General features: G+C 55.1%; 1 protein-coding gene and 1 long non-coding RNA gene across 4 annotated transcripts in view; one reads left to right on the top strand and one right to left on the bottom strand.

Moving 5' to 3' along the window:
- Nucleotides 1–16,864, top strand: part of EXOC6B (exocyst complex component 6B) — a 208,320-nt gene extending 191,456 nt beyond the window's left edge. For all 3 annotated transcript variants that reach the window (XM_053402250.1, XM_053402249.1, XM_053402248.1), the window contains 2 exons: nucleotides 10,907–11,019; nucleotides 15,046–16,864. In XM_053402250.1, the coding sequence (XP_053258225.1) occupies nucleotides 10,907–11,019; nucleotides 15,046–15,172 (240 nt within the window). In that variant the 3' untranslated portion in view covers nucleotides 15,173–16,864. The remainder of the gene's footprint in view (nucleotides 1–10,906; nucleotides 11,020–15,045) is intronic.
- LOC128420616 (uncharacterized) overlaps nucleotides 1–18,909 on the bottom strand; it is a 393,346-nt gene that overhangs the window by 283,896 nt on the left and 90,541 nt on the right. The window lies entirely within an intron of this gene.

The raw sequence follows: 18,909 nt of genomic DNA, 5'->3' as shown, positions 1-18,909 counted from the left end.
TCACCTGCAGTCGCCAGGCAGGAAGGTTTAATTGCAGGCAGCCACTGGAGTGAGTGTTTTGCAGCTTGGTCAAAGCGGGACACTTTGCCGCCTCTGCAGCCGCCTCCTCCTCCTCCTGCTTCTGCCGCCGAGAGTTCAGAACGGCGTTTCAGCAGCATCAGGGCCATCCAGGGGTCAGGGCGACACAGCCTCTTGCTTCAGTCCAGGTTCCTGCTTCGGTTTCAGATGTATCCTTAATCTGCAGCAAACAGCCATAAATCCTGTTATTCCTCTCGGTGCCAAAGGCGATGCTGTTGCTGCAACAAGCCTCGGCGGACGCAATATCTGGATTAAACGCTTTGCCGTTTGCTCTCCCGGCTCCAGCTGAAACTCACCCCGGTGCTGGAGGTGGAGCTGTCTCGCTCGCAGCCAAGCGTGGCCTGCGAGATTGGAGGCCTGATTAGGTTCAGCTCACGCCAATCCCTTCCAGTAGGCTTTGCAGTGGGGTCTGTGCTGTTTCAGCTTCAGGCAAGTGGAGGTGGAAGCCAGATTCTGATAGAACAATTTGCGCAGAGGGAGTGGGTTCTGAGGACCAGAAGTTTGTCGGACCAAAGGCCATCTTCCTGTCCACAGCCGCCGTGCTCGGCCTGGAGTGATCAGGCTGGCAGGAAGCGCCTTATTATTATTATTATTTATTAAATTTGTATTCCATCCTATACCCGCAGGTATAGTGGTTGTTGCAGGGTGGTTGCAACATAAAATCACAAAATAAAAACACAAAATACGGAATGCAAACAAAAACAACCCAATATTCTCTCTCACTCCCCACAACACATTATATAAGGTTCAGTGGGAGAGCGTCTGCCTTGGAAGCAGCAGGTCCTGGGTTCAATCCCCAAAGACATCTCCAGGCACGACTGGGAGGGAGTCATGCCTGAAATCCTGGAGAGCTGCTGCCAGCCAGTCAGTGTGGACAGCACTCAGCAAGGTGGACCAGTTCTCTGACTTGCTGTGCTCCTGTGTTCTTGTGACTGGCTGGTCCTGAGGGAATGGCCAGCTTTGTTGCAGAAGCTAAAGAGACCATTTGCCTTTACAGCTTGCTTCTTGACTTTTCCTTTTAGTGACACCAGAGCAAGGCAACTTTACATATTACCGTATTTTTCGCTCTATAAGACGCACCAGACCACAAGGCGCGCCTAGTTTTTGGAGAAGGAAAACAAGAAAAAAAATATTCTGAATCTTAGAAGCCAGAACAACAAGAGGGATCGCTGTGCAGCGAAAGCAGCGATCCCTCTTGCTGTTCTGGCTTCTGGGATAGCGCGCAGCATGCATTTGCTCCATAAGACACACACACATTTCCCCTTACTTTTTAGGAGGGAAAAAGTGAGTCTTACAGAGCAAAAAATACGGTAATTCTGATTCCCAAGGGACGTCTCCAGGATTGGCAGTGATGATAAAATGCTGCCGGATATTCCAGGTTTCGGAAACATTCCTGGGTGCTTCCAAGCATTTGCCTTCAGCATTTGCAAATGGCAATGCTCTCCTCTCCCTTTTCAGAAATCTGACAGCTCTGCAAGCGGCGCCCGTGTTTGGCCAGGGCTGCCGCTGGTGACAGGCCTTATTCACACCAGGCAGGGCTCCTCCTTGCCCTCTCCAGTTCACAGCTTGTTTGCACTGAGGCTGCCGACACGTCAGGCCAGACCCAGGGCTGACTTTCCCCCTTGGCGCTCCCTTCCCACCCCGCTGCCCTCTGCCACTCACTTTGACACGCACTGACAGGTTACCTGAGGGCGGCTTCTTGGAGCCGGATGCTGGCGGCACAGGCGGCTGCTTTCGCTGCAGGCCAGGGACCGTAGGCCAGCACCTCCCCCAGTCCATGCCCAGGATCTTCTCTCTCTCTCTTTTTTTTTTGCTGCCCTTTGATGTGCAACTTGAGGATGTCCCTGAAACCTGCCGGCTGGAGCTGTTTGTGCAATGAAGTTTGTGCAATGAGGTCCACCCCTCCGTGTGCCAACGCTCATTGTTTCAGGCCTCTTCCTGGTCTTCTCGTTGGCTGCCGTGATTGCAAGCGTGGTGGCCTTGCTCAAGGATGGATCCCCAATATTTCATTGGGACGGGGGAGGTGTCCTTTGCATCTCTTCCCTGAGTTGCGCATCTGGAAGACAGTTGCTGGCAGTTTTGGTGGATTAATTAATACAGAACCTAAAGGTTATGGTTTGGAATCTCAGCCTCCCCCCACCCCTGGGAACTAGGAATGGATTCAAAAGGGATCTGTGCTTGGTTAGTTTACATGTTGAAAGGTATATAGAGTGGGAAGCTTCAGTTCACCTTTGCAGCTGTTGTTGTTGTTGTTTGGAAACAAAAGGCTTTTGGTCATTGGCAGCCAAACTAGGTAGGTAGCACCAGCTGACTGCCTTATTTGAACCCAGATCTCCCTGAACCTTTCATAAAATGGGGGCTCTGGGGTCTGGATTTTTCTTTCCTTTTTTTAATAACAGGGATGCAGAAGTTGGGGGGCAGATTTGGTCCTGCTGGCTGCTGTTATCTCCCGTCTGTGGTATCCCCCATTCCCACCCGCTGCCCCTGTGCTTTTCTCCAAGGCCAAGTCCGAGTCCAGAAGTGAGCTTGGAGAGGGGTGGGGTGAGGGAATCAGCAGCTGGCCCAAAGAGACTTTGGGGGCTGCCCCTCTTTTGCTCTGAAACTGCCCCTTCTGCCCTCCGCTTCTGGTGTGAGCCGGGTTCCAGCGGGCAAGTGGGCTGCCCTCGTCTCTCTCGCTAGGCCTGCTTGCCCTGGGCATGGCTTGGTTTGGCAGCCAGGGCGCCCCCTCCATCTCACTGTCTCCTGCGTTGCCAGCTCCTGCTCTGGGGTCCCCTCCCTCCGTGGCCAACTCTTGCTGCCACCCAACTCCAGGGTGTGCCAGGGTGCCTCTCTCTCTGTGGCTTCCCCGGCGCACGTCACAGCGTTGTGCTTTGGGAATGGCGATGGGGACGAGCGAGTCTCCCCTCCCCGCCCCCCACTTTAAAGCTGGCGGAGTCGCTGGCTGCGTGGCGCTGGAGTGTTTAAGCAATGCTACGTGACTGCGCTGGGGAGCAGCGAACAAGTTCAAGGCAAGGTGAAGCTCTTCTGAGATAATCTGAAAGTTCACTGGGAGGTGACAGCAGCAGCGTCAGTCCCTTACAGACGGGAGGGGGTGAGGGAGAGGTCACCTCTTCCTCTCCTGCCCCACCCTCGCCGGGTAAACAAAAGGAACCTGCAGTTCACGGAGAACTTGGCACGCGCCAAACGGGAGCCGGGAATAGTTGCCGACCACGCCGGGGTCCTTTGCCCGGAGCCAGCGCCTTTTCCAGTGGCCGGGTGGGGTGGGGAACATGAGGGCCACCGTCTCATGGTTCTCAATTATGGCAACAACCCTGGTTTAAACAGCCGACCTGATGCTGCAGAGACAAGGGAGGAGCCGTGATTTTGATGGCAGGTGAGATGATGCGGAGAGGAAAGGCAGAGGCCTCAGGGTTCGTTTCATGGATACATCACACAGAGAGGGCATGAGAAGAGCCCTGCTGGATCAGGCCAGTGGCCCCTCTAGTCATTCAGCATCCTCTTCTCAAAGGGATTTGGGCACAAGAGCGGCTCTCCCCTCTTGTGTCTTCCAGCAACTGAGATTCAGAAGCATCGCTGCCCCATCCTGACTAGGAGCCTTCCAGGGCCTCGCCTCCTCCATGGATTTCTCCAGTCCTCTTAAAGCCATCCAAGTTGGTGGCCATCCCTGCTTCCTGCAAGAACCAGTTTCCTAGTTTCACTATTAGCTGCGTGAAGAAGGGATTTCTTTGGTCTGTCCTGAGTCTTCCAACATTCAGGGGTAATAGGATGCTGCCCAGTTGAGTGACACTCAACTGACCTGTGGCTTTGCAACAGAGTGAATTTGGGCAGGGAGCAGCTAAGGGAGAGGGAGGAACCCAAGAAAAAGCCAGGGCTCAGTTCTGTGATCTATAGGGAGCGAGGACATCCAGTCCCCTGAACCAGCGACAGGGGCATTTTGAAGGGAGACTTGCTCTCCTTCATCTCCCCATGTGGTTCTCCATCCTGCCAGACCCTCCCCGCCCTTTTGCTGACGCTGCCTGCCTCCCTCCCTCCGGAGCAGGCCCACCGCAGGGGGGAGCAGCTGAGCGGGGACCCTCCCTGTGGAATGTGGCTGCCGGCTGTCAGCTGCAGGTGCTGAGCTGCAGAGCCGGAGAACTCCTTGGCTCCTGAAGTCTGGAGAGAAAAATGCAAAGTATGAGAGCCAGAGAGAAAGCCCCTCTCCAGGTAGTTCCCCCACTTCTGGTCCTTAGGACCTTCCTGGGGTTGCCGTTAGGGATAGCACTTCTCACCCTTTGGTGCCATTGGCTAGAGCCTCTGCTCAGGGTCCGTCCCCCCTCAGGCCAGGGTCAGGTCAGGGACTCTGCTTCCAGAACTGGTCAGGGGTTTAGGGCTCCAGGGGGTTAGGATGAGGGGCGGGGGGGGGGGGCTCCTGTATTCCCCCACCCACCCAGCCCATCACCCCTTCCTGGCTGGCAGTGCCTCTCCAGCATCCTGGGAGGGAAAACACACCAAGCTTTGAAAGCATGTGACTTCCCTCTCTTGCAAAGGATTCTGGGAACCGTAGTTCCTTAAGGGTGTTGGGAATTGGAGCTCTGTGAGGGGAGAGGGGGAGCCAGGTTGGGCAATCATTGCCAGCGCCTGTTCCCCGAGCGTTTCTTTCGGCCAGAGATGCCAAGGATGGAACCCTTCTTCCCCTCCCCCTCTGCTACTGAGCTGTGGACCCTTCATAAGTGCATAAGAGCCTGCTGGATCTGGCCCATGGCCCACGGAGTCATTGTGCACCCATCTTGGGAACCATCCTGAGATCTTTGGATGAAGGGCAGTGTATAAATCTGATAAATAAAAGCAAATTAAAACGTCCAGCATCTGTTCTCCCGGTGGCTGAGCAGTTGCCCCAATGGGAAGCTCCAGAGCAGGATCTGAGCACAAGAGCCACTCTCCCCACATGTGGTTTCCAGCCACTGGTAGTCGCAGAGCCCTGCAACTCTTTAGAGGGGCAACAGGCAACCTGCAAGGACGGGAGCCGCGGACGAAGGGGGCTGGCGTGCCTGGGAGCTGGACCAGCCTGCTCTGAATCCAGCAGAAGAAAGTCCTTGCGGGCCTTTCCTCCTTAAGAGTCATTTCAACACCAAGGCCTGAAAACGAGAGTGGTCAGAAGAGACTCTCCGGTTGCCTTCTCACAATAACACTTTGGAGTTACTGGAAACAGAGCGCCATTCCTGGGAATAAATTTACGAGCATTTACAGATGGAAAAATGGCAGAGCTCGTCGGCAGCAAGTGCAGATGTGAAGGTTTCTGGACTCCATCCACTGGAACCCTAATTTAATAAAGACAGGAGCCTAAAAACAGGCAGAGGACATCCAAAAATAATCGAGATGGTTGGGGGGGGGGGAGGTACGGGTGTGAGTGGACGGAGGGTTTTGTGCTGTTAAACTCCGTCTCTCTCTCTCTCTCTCTCTCTCTCTCTCTCTCTCTCTCTCTCTCTCTCCTGCCCCCGACTTGAATCCTTCCAGGTTTCTCCTTGGAGCCTTTCGAGGATTGTCTGAGGATATAAACAGATGTCCTTGGCCACAATCCGGCCTCTTGAAAACCAGCAGGCAGCAATTCGGGGAGCTGTCATCTGACGCCTCAGCAGCTACCCTTCCTGGCTCACCAAAGACACATGCCAGCCCCTCTCCCCTCTCTCACATAGATCTCCTGGCCATGGAACTTCTGAGTCACCCCTGGGGAGGCGGCAGAGGGGGCCAGCGAGCTCTTGCTTCAAACCTGGCCCCCCCCTCCATGTCCAGCCCCCTCTCAGCACAACTCAAGGGGGTGAAGTTCTGGCATCACAGGAGCCAACTCCTAGGGACCAAGGTCCCTTTGCCCACAATAAAATATTTGAGGGGGCTGCCCCCCTCAAATTGATGAGCATTGCTATTCAAATGGTGTGCGTGTGCTGCGTCATGTGATCAGTTGTGTGGGATGGGGCTTACTCGGCCCCCACCCATATTTTATTGAGGTTGGCACCCTGGCTGGGATGAACTCTACCAAAGCCAAGATGGCAGGCTATGTTCATCATGGAATAGCCAAGGAGGGCGTTTCTGGAGTTTGGTCCACTGTTCCTCTGTGCTCGCTGCATCCCTCTGATGAGCATCCCTCTGCAATTCATGTGCTCCCAGGCATTTGCTTGTTTCGTTCACACATTGCGTTTGTCTAAGTGTGCACACCTAAAATGTGTGATGTGCAAACTGGCCTTGGGACTGACTTCGGATTAAGTGTACAACCAGTGGGTGGGGGTGGGGAGGCGTTGCCAGAGTTTTAGGGTGTCCGTAGCTAGTCGGGAGTCCCTTCTCCTGGTTGTGGGAAGAGTGACGGCCTACAAGGCCCTAAAGGGGTCTCAGACGTGCAGCCGGAGCCGCGAAAGGTGAACTTGAGGATGAGGAGGAAGCCTCACGGAAACCAGAGAAGACCCAATACCTCCTAAAGATCAAGTGTTTGCTTCCGGGCTTCCTTTTCCTCTGCTAATTGCAATGGACTGGAATTGGCGGCCTGGTGGTGGTCTTGCTAGTTGGCAATGAATCACATTGCAAGGTTTTTAGTTCTTCCTCACTGGTTCACCTCTCCATTTATCCTCTTTTCCACCAGGGATTTTCCCTGGGAGAGAAGTCTCCCCGTTTTTGGGCAGGACTCACTGCCCACTTGCTGTGCATGGTGCCATGCTGTCATGGTTGCTGTCATGGTGGGTGCTGGGTCCCAGCTCCCAGAGGATTAAGCCTCTTCCCAAAATCATCACCAACAAGGGCAGGGCGTGCTCTGCGGTCCAGGCAAGCTGAGGTCAAGCACTGAGAACTGGCCTCGGTCCAACTCGACACCCAGGGTCAAGGTTAGGCCACAGTCTGGGGTCGAAGGAGATGAACTCATGTTGCTTCCTGGAAACAGAAGTCTCAAGACCAAGGCTTCATATCCTCTGGCTTCTTAGACTATGCCCCAATCCAAAACTGCTGGTGGGGAAGGTATGTAAGGGCATCACTTACTCATGAGGAGGTCCTTAATTTGGGAGCCTCACACATCAACCCTGGGCCTGTGGACACATGCTGTGGCTTTGCTCTTTGGTCGGGACCAGAACTTTCGGTTCCGGCATTCATGCTTGGAGTGTGGCTCCACCACCTTCTCCTGACGGGACCTCAGCATTGGTTCTGGGGAGCCCTGTCTGCTCCCCAAGCTGTGGGGTGGCTTCTTCACCCTCCAAGGACTGCATGTCTGGGATCAGGTCAGGGCCGGGCATGGCAGTGAGTTTCTCGTTGCAGTTCTGGCTGAAACAATGCTTGATTTAGAGTCCTGGATTTGGCAAGAGCGTGTCTCCGTGGCTGTGGGTGGTCTCCAGGATGGGGATGGCGTGGCAGGGAGTAGCTCTGCGATTGGAAGGTCATGTGTCAGAAGCAGCAGCCTTGTAGATCCACCTGGGATGTCTCTGGGCTGGAGAGCTTTTAATTGTGGCTGGTACTGTTTTAACCAAACCTGTATAGATGTTCCAGTGTCGAGCTGGCAGAGAGATTGACGTATTCAATGCAAGCTAATTGCATTGTGCTTAATGGGATTCTTGCACTTTGTTACTCGTTGGGACAGGCTTGCATGCAAACCTTCCCCCTCCCCTTTTTCAAATGTTCATGTGACTCTGGGAAGCTGCCTGGATGTCCTCAGCTCCTGCTGCCACTGATGGCAAAGGCTTGGGGCTTTGGAAGGGAGGTTGGTGTGCTGTGCCCAAGCGGAAGGAATGTTTCAGGGCCAGAGTGTCGAGGCTGCCTTTCAAGGGATTGGGGCCATGAGGAGACTTGGGTCTCCCTTCCCAAGGACTTGGGGAGAGAGCTGCACTGCCTGGCCCCTGGGAGATGGCTCTGACCCCTCTGTAGCACAGGGGTCAGCAAACTTTTTCCGCAGGGGGCCAGTCCACTGTCCCTCAGACCTTGTGGGGAACAAGACTATATTTTGAAAGAACCCCCCCCCCCAACTCTCCCCTCCCTTCTCCACATCACCAGTCGAGCCCCGGTGGCTGCTTACCTGTGCCTTGTGAGCGGCAGGGGCTGGCGGTGACAGCAGCGGAGGGACGATGAGCGGCGCAAAAGGGCTGGCTCCGGAGAGGGCCTGCTTAAAATGGTGCTCAGCCAACTGCTGCTCAGCAAAGCCCAGCCCCCTTCCTCCTCTAGGCAGGGCAGGGAGAAGCCGGGAGGAGGGAGGGAGGGAGGAGGTGCCGTCGTGGTGTGTGTGAGGGGGCGGGGAATGGTGCAGCCCAAACAATCAGAATCCCCATGCCGATCCACGTGGCAATTCCTGGACCATCTGCGGGCCGGCTCCAGAAGGCAGTTGGGCTGGGTCTGGCCCCCGGGCCTTAGTTTGCCGACCCATGCTGTAGCACAATGAAGGGCTGAACCTAAGAAGAGCCTTGCAGGATCAGGCCAGTGGTCTGTTTAGTCCAGCATCCTGTTCTCACAGGGGCTAGCCAGATGTATGCAGGATCTGAGCACAAGAGCCCTCTCCGCTCCTGTGCTTTAAAAACCAACTAGGTTTAAGAGCATCACTGCCTCCAACCCTCATGGCTGGGAGCCGTCAGTGGCCATCTCCTTCATGAATGGACCCAGTCCTCTATTGAAGACATCCAAGTTGGAGGATGAAGTTGGGGGTGTCAGTCAGTTTGAGGGACGGGGTCTGCTGCATGCAGCATCTTGGGGTGAAACGGAAGGTTGTGATTGAAGGCCTTCCCCCCCCCCCCCAGCCCTGAGAGTGCAATCCCAGGTCTTGGAAGAACTTCTGACGGAGGATCTGGCACTGAAAACACCTTGAACTCTCTGGGACCTCTCCCTCTCTTCCCCACCCCAGGTCCCCCACCCAGCCAGCCGCCTTGTCTCCCTGACATGCACCAGGTTTACGGTCACCGCCGTCCCTCCTGCACGTCTCTCTGCCGGCGCTCACGGCATGCAGAAACACCGGCAGCCGCAGCGCTTGAGCCACGCAGCCCCCACTGAACTTGCAAACTGCGGCTCCCCCTCTCCCCCCCCCCGCCGCCCTGGTGCGCTCTGGGCTGTCAAGTTTGATTTATGGAGCTGCACCGCCGACTCTCTGGTTTGAAGAATTAATGGTATTTGCATATTTTTATTTTGGAATCTGCCCCAGAAGGTGGCTGCCAGAATGCGTGGAGGAGCCTGGGCTTCAGGGATGCCCTTGTGCAAAAGGCTCTTCTCTCCTCCTCCCCCCGGCTGCCCCCGATTTAGTTGCGGAGGTGAAAAGTTTAAACAGTAAAACCAATAAAACCGCATTTATGTGACAGATAAATCGTCTTGCATTGTCAGAGTTCCTGGCGAGAGAACTTCCCGCCCCTCTGGCAGCAGCCGCCCTGCGCGAGGGGAAGGAGGGAGCCCTCGGAGGCATCGCAAGCCAGAGGCCGCGTGTCCACAAGATGGATAGGGCTCAACGGCTGTAAAACACACAGGCCATCCATCACTGCCGCTCCCCTTCGTGGCGCTGGGGTGGGGCGAGCCCAAGGAGGAAGCCGCTCTCTGCTCCCCAGGGGGATGCGCTGGGGGAGGGCGCCCGGTGGCGCAGAGCGGGGGACACCACAATCACCAGAGGACAAATTGGCCTGACCCTGGCTCCTCTGCCCGCGGGCCCAAGGCTCGGGCGGTGGGCTCTGCAGCCGGATCTGAGGGTCTCCAAAATGCACGGCTTGCAACGTCTAGACTCTGCTTAGTTGTGACTGGAGGCTGTCGCCCTGTTCTCTGGGCTTCTGCACACTTTGCACAGAGTGGCTTCTCGCACGGCAGTGCCACCACCCCTTTCTGCCACCCTCCTCATGCACACTGTGCCATAAGAAACTCCAGTCCCACATTCCCAGGCCTGGTGCCCCCTGCTAAACTACAGGTCCCACCGGCCCTTACAGAGTTGTAGTACGAAACACCTGGCAGGAACCAGGTTGGCAAAAGCTGTTTGAGCGCAGCAAGGAAGGGCAGGGTGGTGCCTCTAATGGCATCTGCACAGCTCTGGCCGTTGCCAGCTGGATTGATCTCCTGTGGAGTCCTGGCCCCGAGGGAAAAGTGTTTTCCTAAGGAGCCCAAGGCTCATGTGTAGAGATTTCCAGTTTGTGGTGTAACAGTTAACCTTTAAAAACACAAATAAACTTTCCTCTAAGTGAGAATTAGGCACCTTTGCTCATCTATGCCCTGTTACTTCCCAAGTCATCCGACCAAGGGACGCGTATTTCCTTTAGGATGCAGAGTTTCTGTTCCTCTCCCGGCACAAGGCTGCCTCTGGATAGGGAAACACCCCTCTGTGGCGCTTGGTTTTTCAGGGAGCCAGGCCACGGTTGGCACAGCCTTCTCTGCCCCTGGGCTCCCCTGGGTCCTTGGTCCTTTGCTCCTCCTGCTCAGCCCCACTTTGCCCCTGGTTTCCTGGGCCAGTCATCTTTCCCTTCAACTGCCCCAACCCCACAGCCCAGGCCTGACCGGCTGCTTGCTCCCCTGGGAAGCAAAAACACTCTGAACCGGATCCTCCTTTCCTTTTGCCTCCCTGCCTCTGTCGCGCTTTGTGAGTGCAGACTGCCTTGGGTCAGAAAACATTATAGAACTGGGGGTGGGGGGGAACACACCCTCGCTGACCCTTCCCCAAAAAGAATATCCCGGTTCTCAAAGCATCCTTGCCAGCGGCCCTCCTAACAGCCCTGCGTGGTGGGCTGCTGGCATTCCCATTTTACAGGTGAGGCATTGGGCCCCTGCCAAAGCCCAGAGCCTCCTCTGGGGGCTGTGTTTCATCTCTGAATATGTGCCCCCCCCCCGATGTTCCTCTAAGCTGTGACCTGTTTCTCTCTCTGTCTTTCAGCTCTTAGATCTGTTTCTCCAGTGGGATTGGTCTACATACCTGGCCGACTACGGGCAGCCGACCTGCAAATACCTTCGCGTGAATCCCACAACGGCGCTGATCTTGCTGGAAAAGTGAGTGCCTCAGCCCAGACATTCTTCCGATGGTTTCCTGGCTTGCTTTGACAAGCAGCCGCCTTCCCTCTGGTGGCTCCTTCCATCGCCTCCGCTGCCTGGCCTGGGCTTCCAGGAGGGAGGAGGGTGGCTGCTGCTGCTGCTGCTGCTTGCGCTGAGGCTGCTGGGCTGCTGAGCACCCCTTGCCCTCTGCCCCGGAGCCTCTTGCCACGGCTGTGACGTGTTTGTGCTGTTCTGTGTGTCTTGCGCAGGCGTGGTTTCCCTGCCGCCGCTGGTCGTCTTCGCTTTGTGTGTGCGCATGGGGCGGTCAGAGTGAGCTGGCTGGCAGAAGTGTGCAGAAATCACCAGGGCTCCACACAGAGGTGTGCGCAAACAGAACGCTCTGCACATTGGGGCATTGCAGAGCATGTTGGACAGTGAAAATCGAACGCAGACTTCTCCCACATCGCCCCATTAAACTGCATAGCCTTTGCTTCCAGTTCATATTCATTTAATTATAAGAATGCATGAATTTATCGATTGAAGTATCCAACATACAAATGAAATCAGGAAATTTAGAAACAGGTACACTTCATTGGCTAGGCAACCTGACTGACATTGTCCTTATGTGTGGGATGCCCAGTTCTTCTTGGAGAGGGTCAGATTGACCAAGCATGCAAAGTCCCTCTTAATGGCACCATTTCATGTCTCTCCCCCCATGGGAATGAATGCAATTGCCAATGCTGATGCAGGTTCCCTGCTGAATTCGCACTCGCCACTGCCGGTGTCACCAGGAGGTGCTTCTTTGCCTTCCCCGGTGGCTTGGCTCGCTGGATGTGAAAAGTGGTTCTCAATTCCCCACAGCTGGATGTTGAGGAACGGGATCCCTGCCCTTCTCTCTCCGAGTGGGCAGCAGCCAATCAATTTTGGGGAGGATGTTGGGTGCTTTGCAATTGCGCCAGTACAACAGGGGTGGGGGTCCTTTTGGCCCAGTGGACCAAGTATTTATCTCCCCCCACCTCCCAACTTTGGCAGGTGGGCAAGACCTGTTTCAGTCCCCAGAAGTCATAATGGACGCCTGTCAAAGCGCATCACTTCCAAGAGCCTGACAACCTGCTCCGACTTCCTTCCTTTGTGCTGCTCCTCCTTTTGCCAGCCCACCTGGGTGATGCTTCCTGGCTTGGGCAGAGGAGCCTCCCTGGGCAAAATGGCACCATGCCTCTCCGCAGGGACTCTTTGCCACCGCATTCCCCTCTCGCTTTGCTGCTCTGGGGCCCAGCTCAGAGCACGTGTGTCAAAGTCCTGGCTTGGCTGCTGGTGGCGGATCCTTGCTGCTCAGTCATCCCTCCCTCCCTCCCTCCCTCCATCTCTCGGGACCAGAATGGCTTGCAGAGTCACTGGAGTAGATTTGCCCAGGCGGCCAGTGGCCAGACAGAGAAGCCACTTCTTAACTCCTCTCTCGGTTTCTCTCTCTCTCTTTCTCCTTCCTCACTTCCACAGGATTTCGCGAGAGTAAGTATGTGGCTCAATTGGGGCTCCTCTAGTTTTCTTCCCTGGGAGTCCTTTTATTGTGCAATTTAAGCGGAGCGCCAGGTCCTTCTGAAAGCAGCCCCTCCTGGTAACTTTATCATCTCCAATCTGCTAATTGCCCTTTCAAATGGGATGGCAATTTCAGCCAGGGCTGCTCTGTATTTAGAGATGAGCTTCCAACAAAACGTGGGGCGGTTTGAGGAGGGTTTGGCGGAGGGTTTTGGCAAAGGCGTCTGGCCATTAATTCCCTCCTACCTGTGCTGTTACTTGTAGCCCGACAGCCCCACCGGGAGGCCCAGGCAGGTACCAAGACCCTTTCGTCAGGCTTCCAGCGCACACTCGGATGTCCCCCACAAATCCCATAATCTATTCCTGATGTTCCGATGGTGGGTTGCCTGGCGTGGAGCCGCCTAGCCCAGTCCAGAGCCTTCCAGATGTTTTGGACTACAACTCCCATGACTCCCAGCCTGCTTGACCAAAACGTCTGGAAGGTGCTGGGTTGGGCTAGGCTCCGTAGCCCCCCACCCGCCCCATTTCCCGCCCCATGCATGAAGGCAGTTTCCCTACTCAGAAGTTTCAAAATGAGTGTTAGTAGGCAGCCAGGACCACACTTCTTAATGTCAAAAATTCCACACCCAAATAAAAGACGGATATGTTCAAGAGAAGTTTGCTGTTGCCCCCTTTTTCTGGGGGCTGTAACTGCATAGTAATTGGAGACCAAGGAAGGGCATAAGACAGAGGATTTCAACCTTCTTGGGTCCCTGGCTCCCTTGACCAACTACATTCAGGAGCCCAGTTATGTCAACCCTTGCCTGCAGAGCTGGCAGCCTCTCACCCTTTTTTGAATACCCTTGCAGAGTGTGCCCTCCTCTCCCTGGGTGTCCTCTGGGCTGCTGCTGCTGCTGTCCCTGGTCTCTGAGCTGCCCCCCACCCTGCCCCAAAGAGAGGTGCCACTCACAGGCACCATTCACCTGCAAAGCTTATGGCCAGGGCTTCTGCAGTAAATGTCTGTGCAAGCCTTTGGGAGGCAGAGATGCAAGAGGGCGCCAGAGGAGGGAGGGAAGGAAAGAGGGACAGAGGCCAGTGTTGCCCGTTGAACCCCTGGCCAGCATTCAAGGCACCCCAGGGGGCCACAGCACACTGGTTGAAAACCACTGGCCTAAGAGGTTTTCCTGAGCCCTCTCCCATCTCTAAGGAAGCCCACTTCATGCCTTCAGAAATCTGTCTCGTGCACCTTTCTTCTATTGGGCGCCCTCCTGAATTCATGGGATCTGGAGGGCAGCGGATCTGGTATGTGGTATCAATTCCCTCTAACAGCCCAGGGAGCCACCCCAACCCAGTTCCCAAAGCTCTGCCATGTGTTGCAGCCTCAGGGCCTCACAAATCACCCGCCCGCCCTGGGCAATGCAGAGAGCTGAGGGATGAATCCTCGGGGGCAGGATAGCCCCCTCTCTGGAAGCAGAGGCAGAGCCCAATTTGGTTTGTCCATTAGAAGTGCTCTTATTAGCTCATAAAACTTATACAGCATTTGATTTTTTTAAAAAAGCTCATGGTGGTGACCTGGTAAGTTCCCTTCTATCCCTCTTAAAAGAATAAACATGCCACAATCTTGTGCAAAGTATATAAAAGTAGTTTACTCACATTCTGTTCACACTTGGATCCCAGAAGGCAGACTTAGTACATGTGGATCCACCCCATATGGGGTTCACACAAAAGGAAGGGAGATGGGGAACAGGGAGGAGGGCCGTGTGCCTTGTGATTTTGTTACCTGCACAGGTAAGGTCATGCCCACCTCTAGTCACATGCAAGGGGAAGTATGTCCCAGTCCAGGAGGAAACAGGAAGTTTTTGACTGACTGGACCAACATCCGCTTGCATTTAATAATAATAATAATAAATGATTTTATTCAGGGCGGCTAACACCAGGTATAAAAACAATTGATTAAAATACAACTTAAAAACAAGATTAAAATACAACATTAAAATGCAGCCTCATTTCAGTAGAAACTCAAAAAACTTTTTGGGGATGAAACCGTCAATCCCATATGGAGATAGTTTCTTTGTTGGCTGAAAGCTGAAAGCCAACAGAGCATCTCTAGCTAAAAAGAGCTGTTGCCTGTCCTCTTCGTTACCTGGACAGGTAAGGTGACACCCATCTCTAGTCACACGCAAGAGGAAGTATGTCCCAGTCGGGAGGATATAGAGTTCTTACAAATGCAGAATGGGTATTTGTGGCACCTGTGACGGAGCCAGTTCTGCAGTCGATTGGGCGCACGTGGCGAAAGGCAATCGTTTAGCTTCATGGGTGAGGGAGGGAGGGAGGGAGGGTGAATAAAAGGGCCCCTTTGGCACCTGGGTGAAGGAAGTCTCTCTCAGCTGCCCCTTCCCCGGCAGCAGAAGGGGGGCGCAGGGGCACCGGCTGGCATTGCTGTGGGCCAAGGGAGCCCCGGAGGCCGGGCGCCTGGGCAGCCTTTCTGCCTGCGAGGCAGTGACGCTCTGGCTTTCCCTCCCTGCGCAGGATGAAGGACACGAGCCGCAAGAACAACGTCTTTGCGCAGTTCCGGAAGAACGAGCGGGACAAGCAGAAGCTGATTGACACGGTGGCCAAGCAGCTGCGAGGCCTCATCAACACCCACCACTCGTGAGGTGGGGTCGGGCAGGGCCACGCGGCTGCCGGGGTGGGGCTTGGGAAACGCTTGGGGGTGTGCCCAGCAGCACACAGAGGAGGCTTGTCCCGGCACCGGCCTGCCCTCCTCGTGGAGCCCTTCCTCGTGGACAAAGGTGGCTGCTGGAGGAGAAGGAGAGGCGAGGGCCTGGCAGGCACCAACTGTTCCTGGGTCATCATCCTCTTCTCAGGATTGGAGCCTCTTCGTCAAGACCGGGACACGATCCAGGAGCCCAAAGCCCCGTAAACTCCTTCCAGAAGCCAAATGCCAGTGGGTCCATCGCTCTGGTGTTTGCTGACAGCATCGGGTGGGTTTTTTTTTTAAAAAGGGTTGGGGCTCCAAACGTGCCTCAGCAAAGAGACATTTTATTTGCCTGTAATGTGGAATTGGTTGTTTGGGGTGCGGCTGTAGCAGGAGGATCGGCTGAGGGTCCTTTCCCATGGCTGGTTGGTGGTGATGTTTTCATCGCGAAGCCTCCGTTGCTGGGCATCTTGGCAAGGCAGCTGGCATCACCTGTGCCCCAAACACCTTGCTTTGTATTTTCCAGAAAGCAGCGCATTGTGATGTTCAGAGCGTCCCTTTGTGACGTCACAACCAACAGCTGAGAGGGGCGGTCACAACTCCAGGGGGAAACAGCTGAGCGAATTGGCCCTTACACTTCCTGGGAGAGCAGAGACACACACACCTTTGCGTGCACACACACACAAACACGCGCCCTTTCAACTCTGGCTGTTTCCAAATGGAATTTCAATTCTCACTGCAGGCCTACAGTCAGTTCATTAAGAATGAGGAACGGAGATATTTGAGCAGTGTAATTTCGGTGCGGGTTCTGTTTATCCATTAAGGCAGGCAAGGGGATCTGCTGGGATCAACCCCTTCCCCATATGGCTGCCCCGGAAAAGGAAGTTTTTGTGGGTCAGACTGGCCTCTAGTGGGGGGGGGGCTGTTTTCCTCCCGCTGCCTTGCCCATCCTACCTGGGGCAGTGGCTTTCCCTGGCCCTTTCCACTTTGCTCTCCTGACACTATTTTTAAATGTTTATTTGCCTGTGAGTTCAGCAGCATCCCCCAGGGGTGCATTTCTAAGGGTTTGCCCACATTGGGGGTGCCTGAACCCCACTTTGTGAGCAGGTCTGCCTTGGAAATACATTTTCCTTCCATGCTGCCTGCAGCTACGAAGGGGCAGCCATGAGGCTTGTGGGAATGAGGTGGGAAAGTCTTCCTTTAAAATAAAACCTTACCCCAGCAGAATCTCACAGCCAGAAGGAGGGGCCCTTCCCAGTCCCCGGAGCCCCCTCTTTCCCTGCCTGGGAAAGGGGGTGGCTGGCTTGTGCCAGGCTTGTGGCCGCAGTGGGAAATTTGGGGGCGTGAGCCACTGGGCAACTCTGTTTACATCAGGCTAGGAAAGGTGGGTTGCCAGCCGAGTGCCAATGGGCAGCTTGTCCAGCCATGGGTGGCACAAGTCAGCAGCGCCCATTGGAAAAAATGGGAAGAGGGGCTGCCCGCCATCGCAGGGCACCATTCCTGTCCTGTCCAGTTACACTCGTGCAGGAAATGTTCCTAGTGGCATGGGGGGGGGGTTGCTCCCTGCCCTGAGCTCCCTTGAGCCCTCAAAGGGGCGGGGGGCCTTCTTACTGGGCCTCCTGAAGAAAAAGATCTGGTGGTCCCAAATTTCTGCACTGGAATCACTCAGGATTCCAATGGAAGACAAAAGCCCAACAGAAGCAGGTGTGTGTGCGCCGTGAGACGATGTCTGTAGATGGAGTGGATGTGGTTGGGAACTGCCAAAAAACCTCCCTGTCTAGAGGACCACATGAATCCCCCTCACCGTTTTGCCTTGTCCGCCTCTGTCCCTATAAGGCGGGGGTTCTCTTTCCACTGCCAAAGGCAGAAGAGATTGGAGCAGGGGGTGTGTGTGGCTTTGGGTCCGTCCGATGTTTTGATTTGGATGTTTCTCCCGCATCTCCCAGAATCTTCCCCCCTCCGGCCAGACATCACCTGTGGGGGGGGGGGGGATTTGATGGCCATTTCCGGCTCAAGTTCCTTTTGGACGCATTGGCCGCAGGTGTTCCACGCCTTCTTACATTTGGGGGCACAAAAGGGAAAGGAGGTATCTCCGGGAGAGGATCTTCCCCCCAGTTGAACTGGTGCAGGTAGATCTGTCCCTCCACGGTGAATCTTTGTTCCGCTCTTCTGACCGGGTCTCTTTGGTGTGGGGTGGGGTGAAGCCGGCGACAGGGGATGGGAGGAGCGAGGGGGTGAAGCAGTTCTCTGCCAAACTGACATCAGGTCACCGGGGGTGGGGGTGCTTGCAGCTCCTGTCCTGGGAGTAGTTACAGCACAGAAAAAGGGGAAAGCCGGACAGCAGGCAGGCCTGGACTTGGAAGGCTTCCCAGTTCCCAAGCGAGCTGCTTCCAGGCGAGGCCTCGGTTTGTGTCAGGAGCCAACCCATTCCTTTTGCTTTCCTGAGCAAAAGCCAGAAGGGAGACTCTGCTGGAGACCCCAGCCAGCCAGGAACATCCCGCAGCCTCCGACCAGGCCCTCCTTCCAGCCTCCTCGGTGCTCGATGGAAAGCGGGTTGCCGGATCTGGGTGGGACCGACTTATCCGCAGAGCAGCCCAAACTGAACCCCTCCTGGCCCTGATCCGGAGAAAAGGCTGGTTGGCGTGAGAAGGGGGGAAACCCCTCTGGAGCTAAAGGAGATATTTGTTCTGAGTGTCCGGTTTCAGTAGGGTCCAACTCCAAACCGCCCGTCGCATAACAGGGATGAGAAATGGAATTTTGGTGCTCTGCTCCCAATTAGCGTTTGGTTCCAGGCGATACAGTCCCACCCCTTCAGAAGGGAATTAATCATTGCGGCAGAGCGAGCGAGCGAGAGTGAGTCGGCTTCCTTTGGAGAAGCAAAGCGGGAGAGACGGGGCGGGTGAGAAGTATTATTAATAGGAGAATAAGTGGGGAGGGTGTGTGTGAAGAACAGCCACCAGCCTTTGGCTGCCCAGGCAATCTGAGCAGAAACCTGCCAGGGGGCGGCTTAGGGGGTGGTGCCCAGGCATTCCCTGCAGAATTGCAGGCAGGGTCCTGGGGCAGCTCTCTTGGGGTCTGCCATGCAGCCCCTCAGGGTGACAACGCGGGCTTAGTCCTGGCTGCTCCTTCCTCTTCCCTTTAAGACTTGAGAGCGGCAGGACTGGTGAAATGCTCTTGGGCACCCTGTATACGGGCACCCTGTATACAAGTGCCCTTGCCCGCCAGCAGGGGCTTGTAGCTGCTCTAGAGGGGGGGGTCTTTCCTCACCAGCCACCCCCTTCACAGGACCTCTCCTGTCCACATCCTTCCTGTCGACACTTTGCTGGAGATCAAAGCAAAAGTTCTTTGCTGGTTTTGCACTTGAGTTAAATCTGATCCCACTTTTCAAACTCACAAGGGAAAAAAGAGAAACCCCTCTCCATTGTATTGTTGCCCTTTGTGTTTTTTGTTTTTAAATATTCCTTTTGTATGTAGGTATTTTTTAAATTGTTATTATTTTTTTAAAAGCCAGGCTCTTTGTTCCTGCAGAAACCGTTTCCATTAAGGGCTTGCAAATGTGATTGCACTGGGGTGGTTGTAAGGAAGCAAATGCTTTAGTGCCACTGTCTGAGAGTCTGGCTGTCCAGGGCAGGCGGTCAAGAGTAGGCGAATGGTTTGGCCTCTTCTCTCCTGGGGCCTCTGGAAGCAAGTAGCGC

Source organism: Podarcis raffonei, chromosome 9, assembly GCF_027172205.1.
Source record: "Podarcis raffonei isolate rPodRaf1 chromosome 9, rPodRaf1.pri, whole genome shotgun sequence".
Lineage (NCBI taxonomy): Eukaryota > Metazoa > Chordata > Lepidosauria > Squamata > Lacertidae > Podarcis > Podarcis raffonei.
The sequence above is the reverse complement of the archived record's forward strand: the minus strand, read 5'-3'. Positions and strand labels throughout refer to the sequence as shown.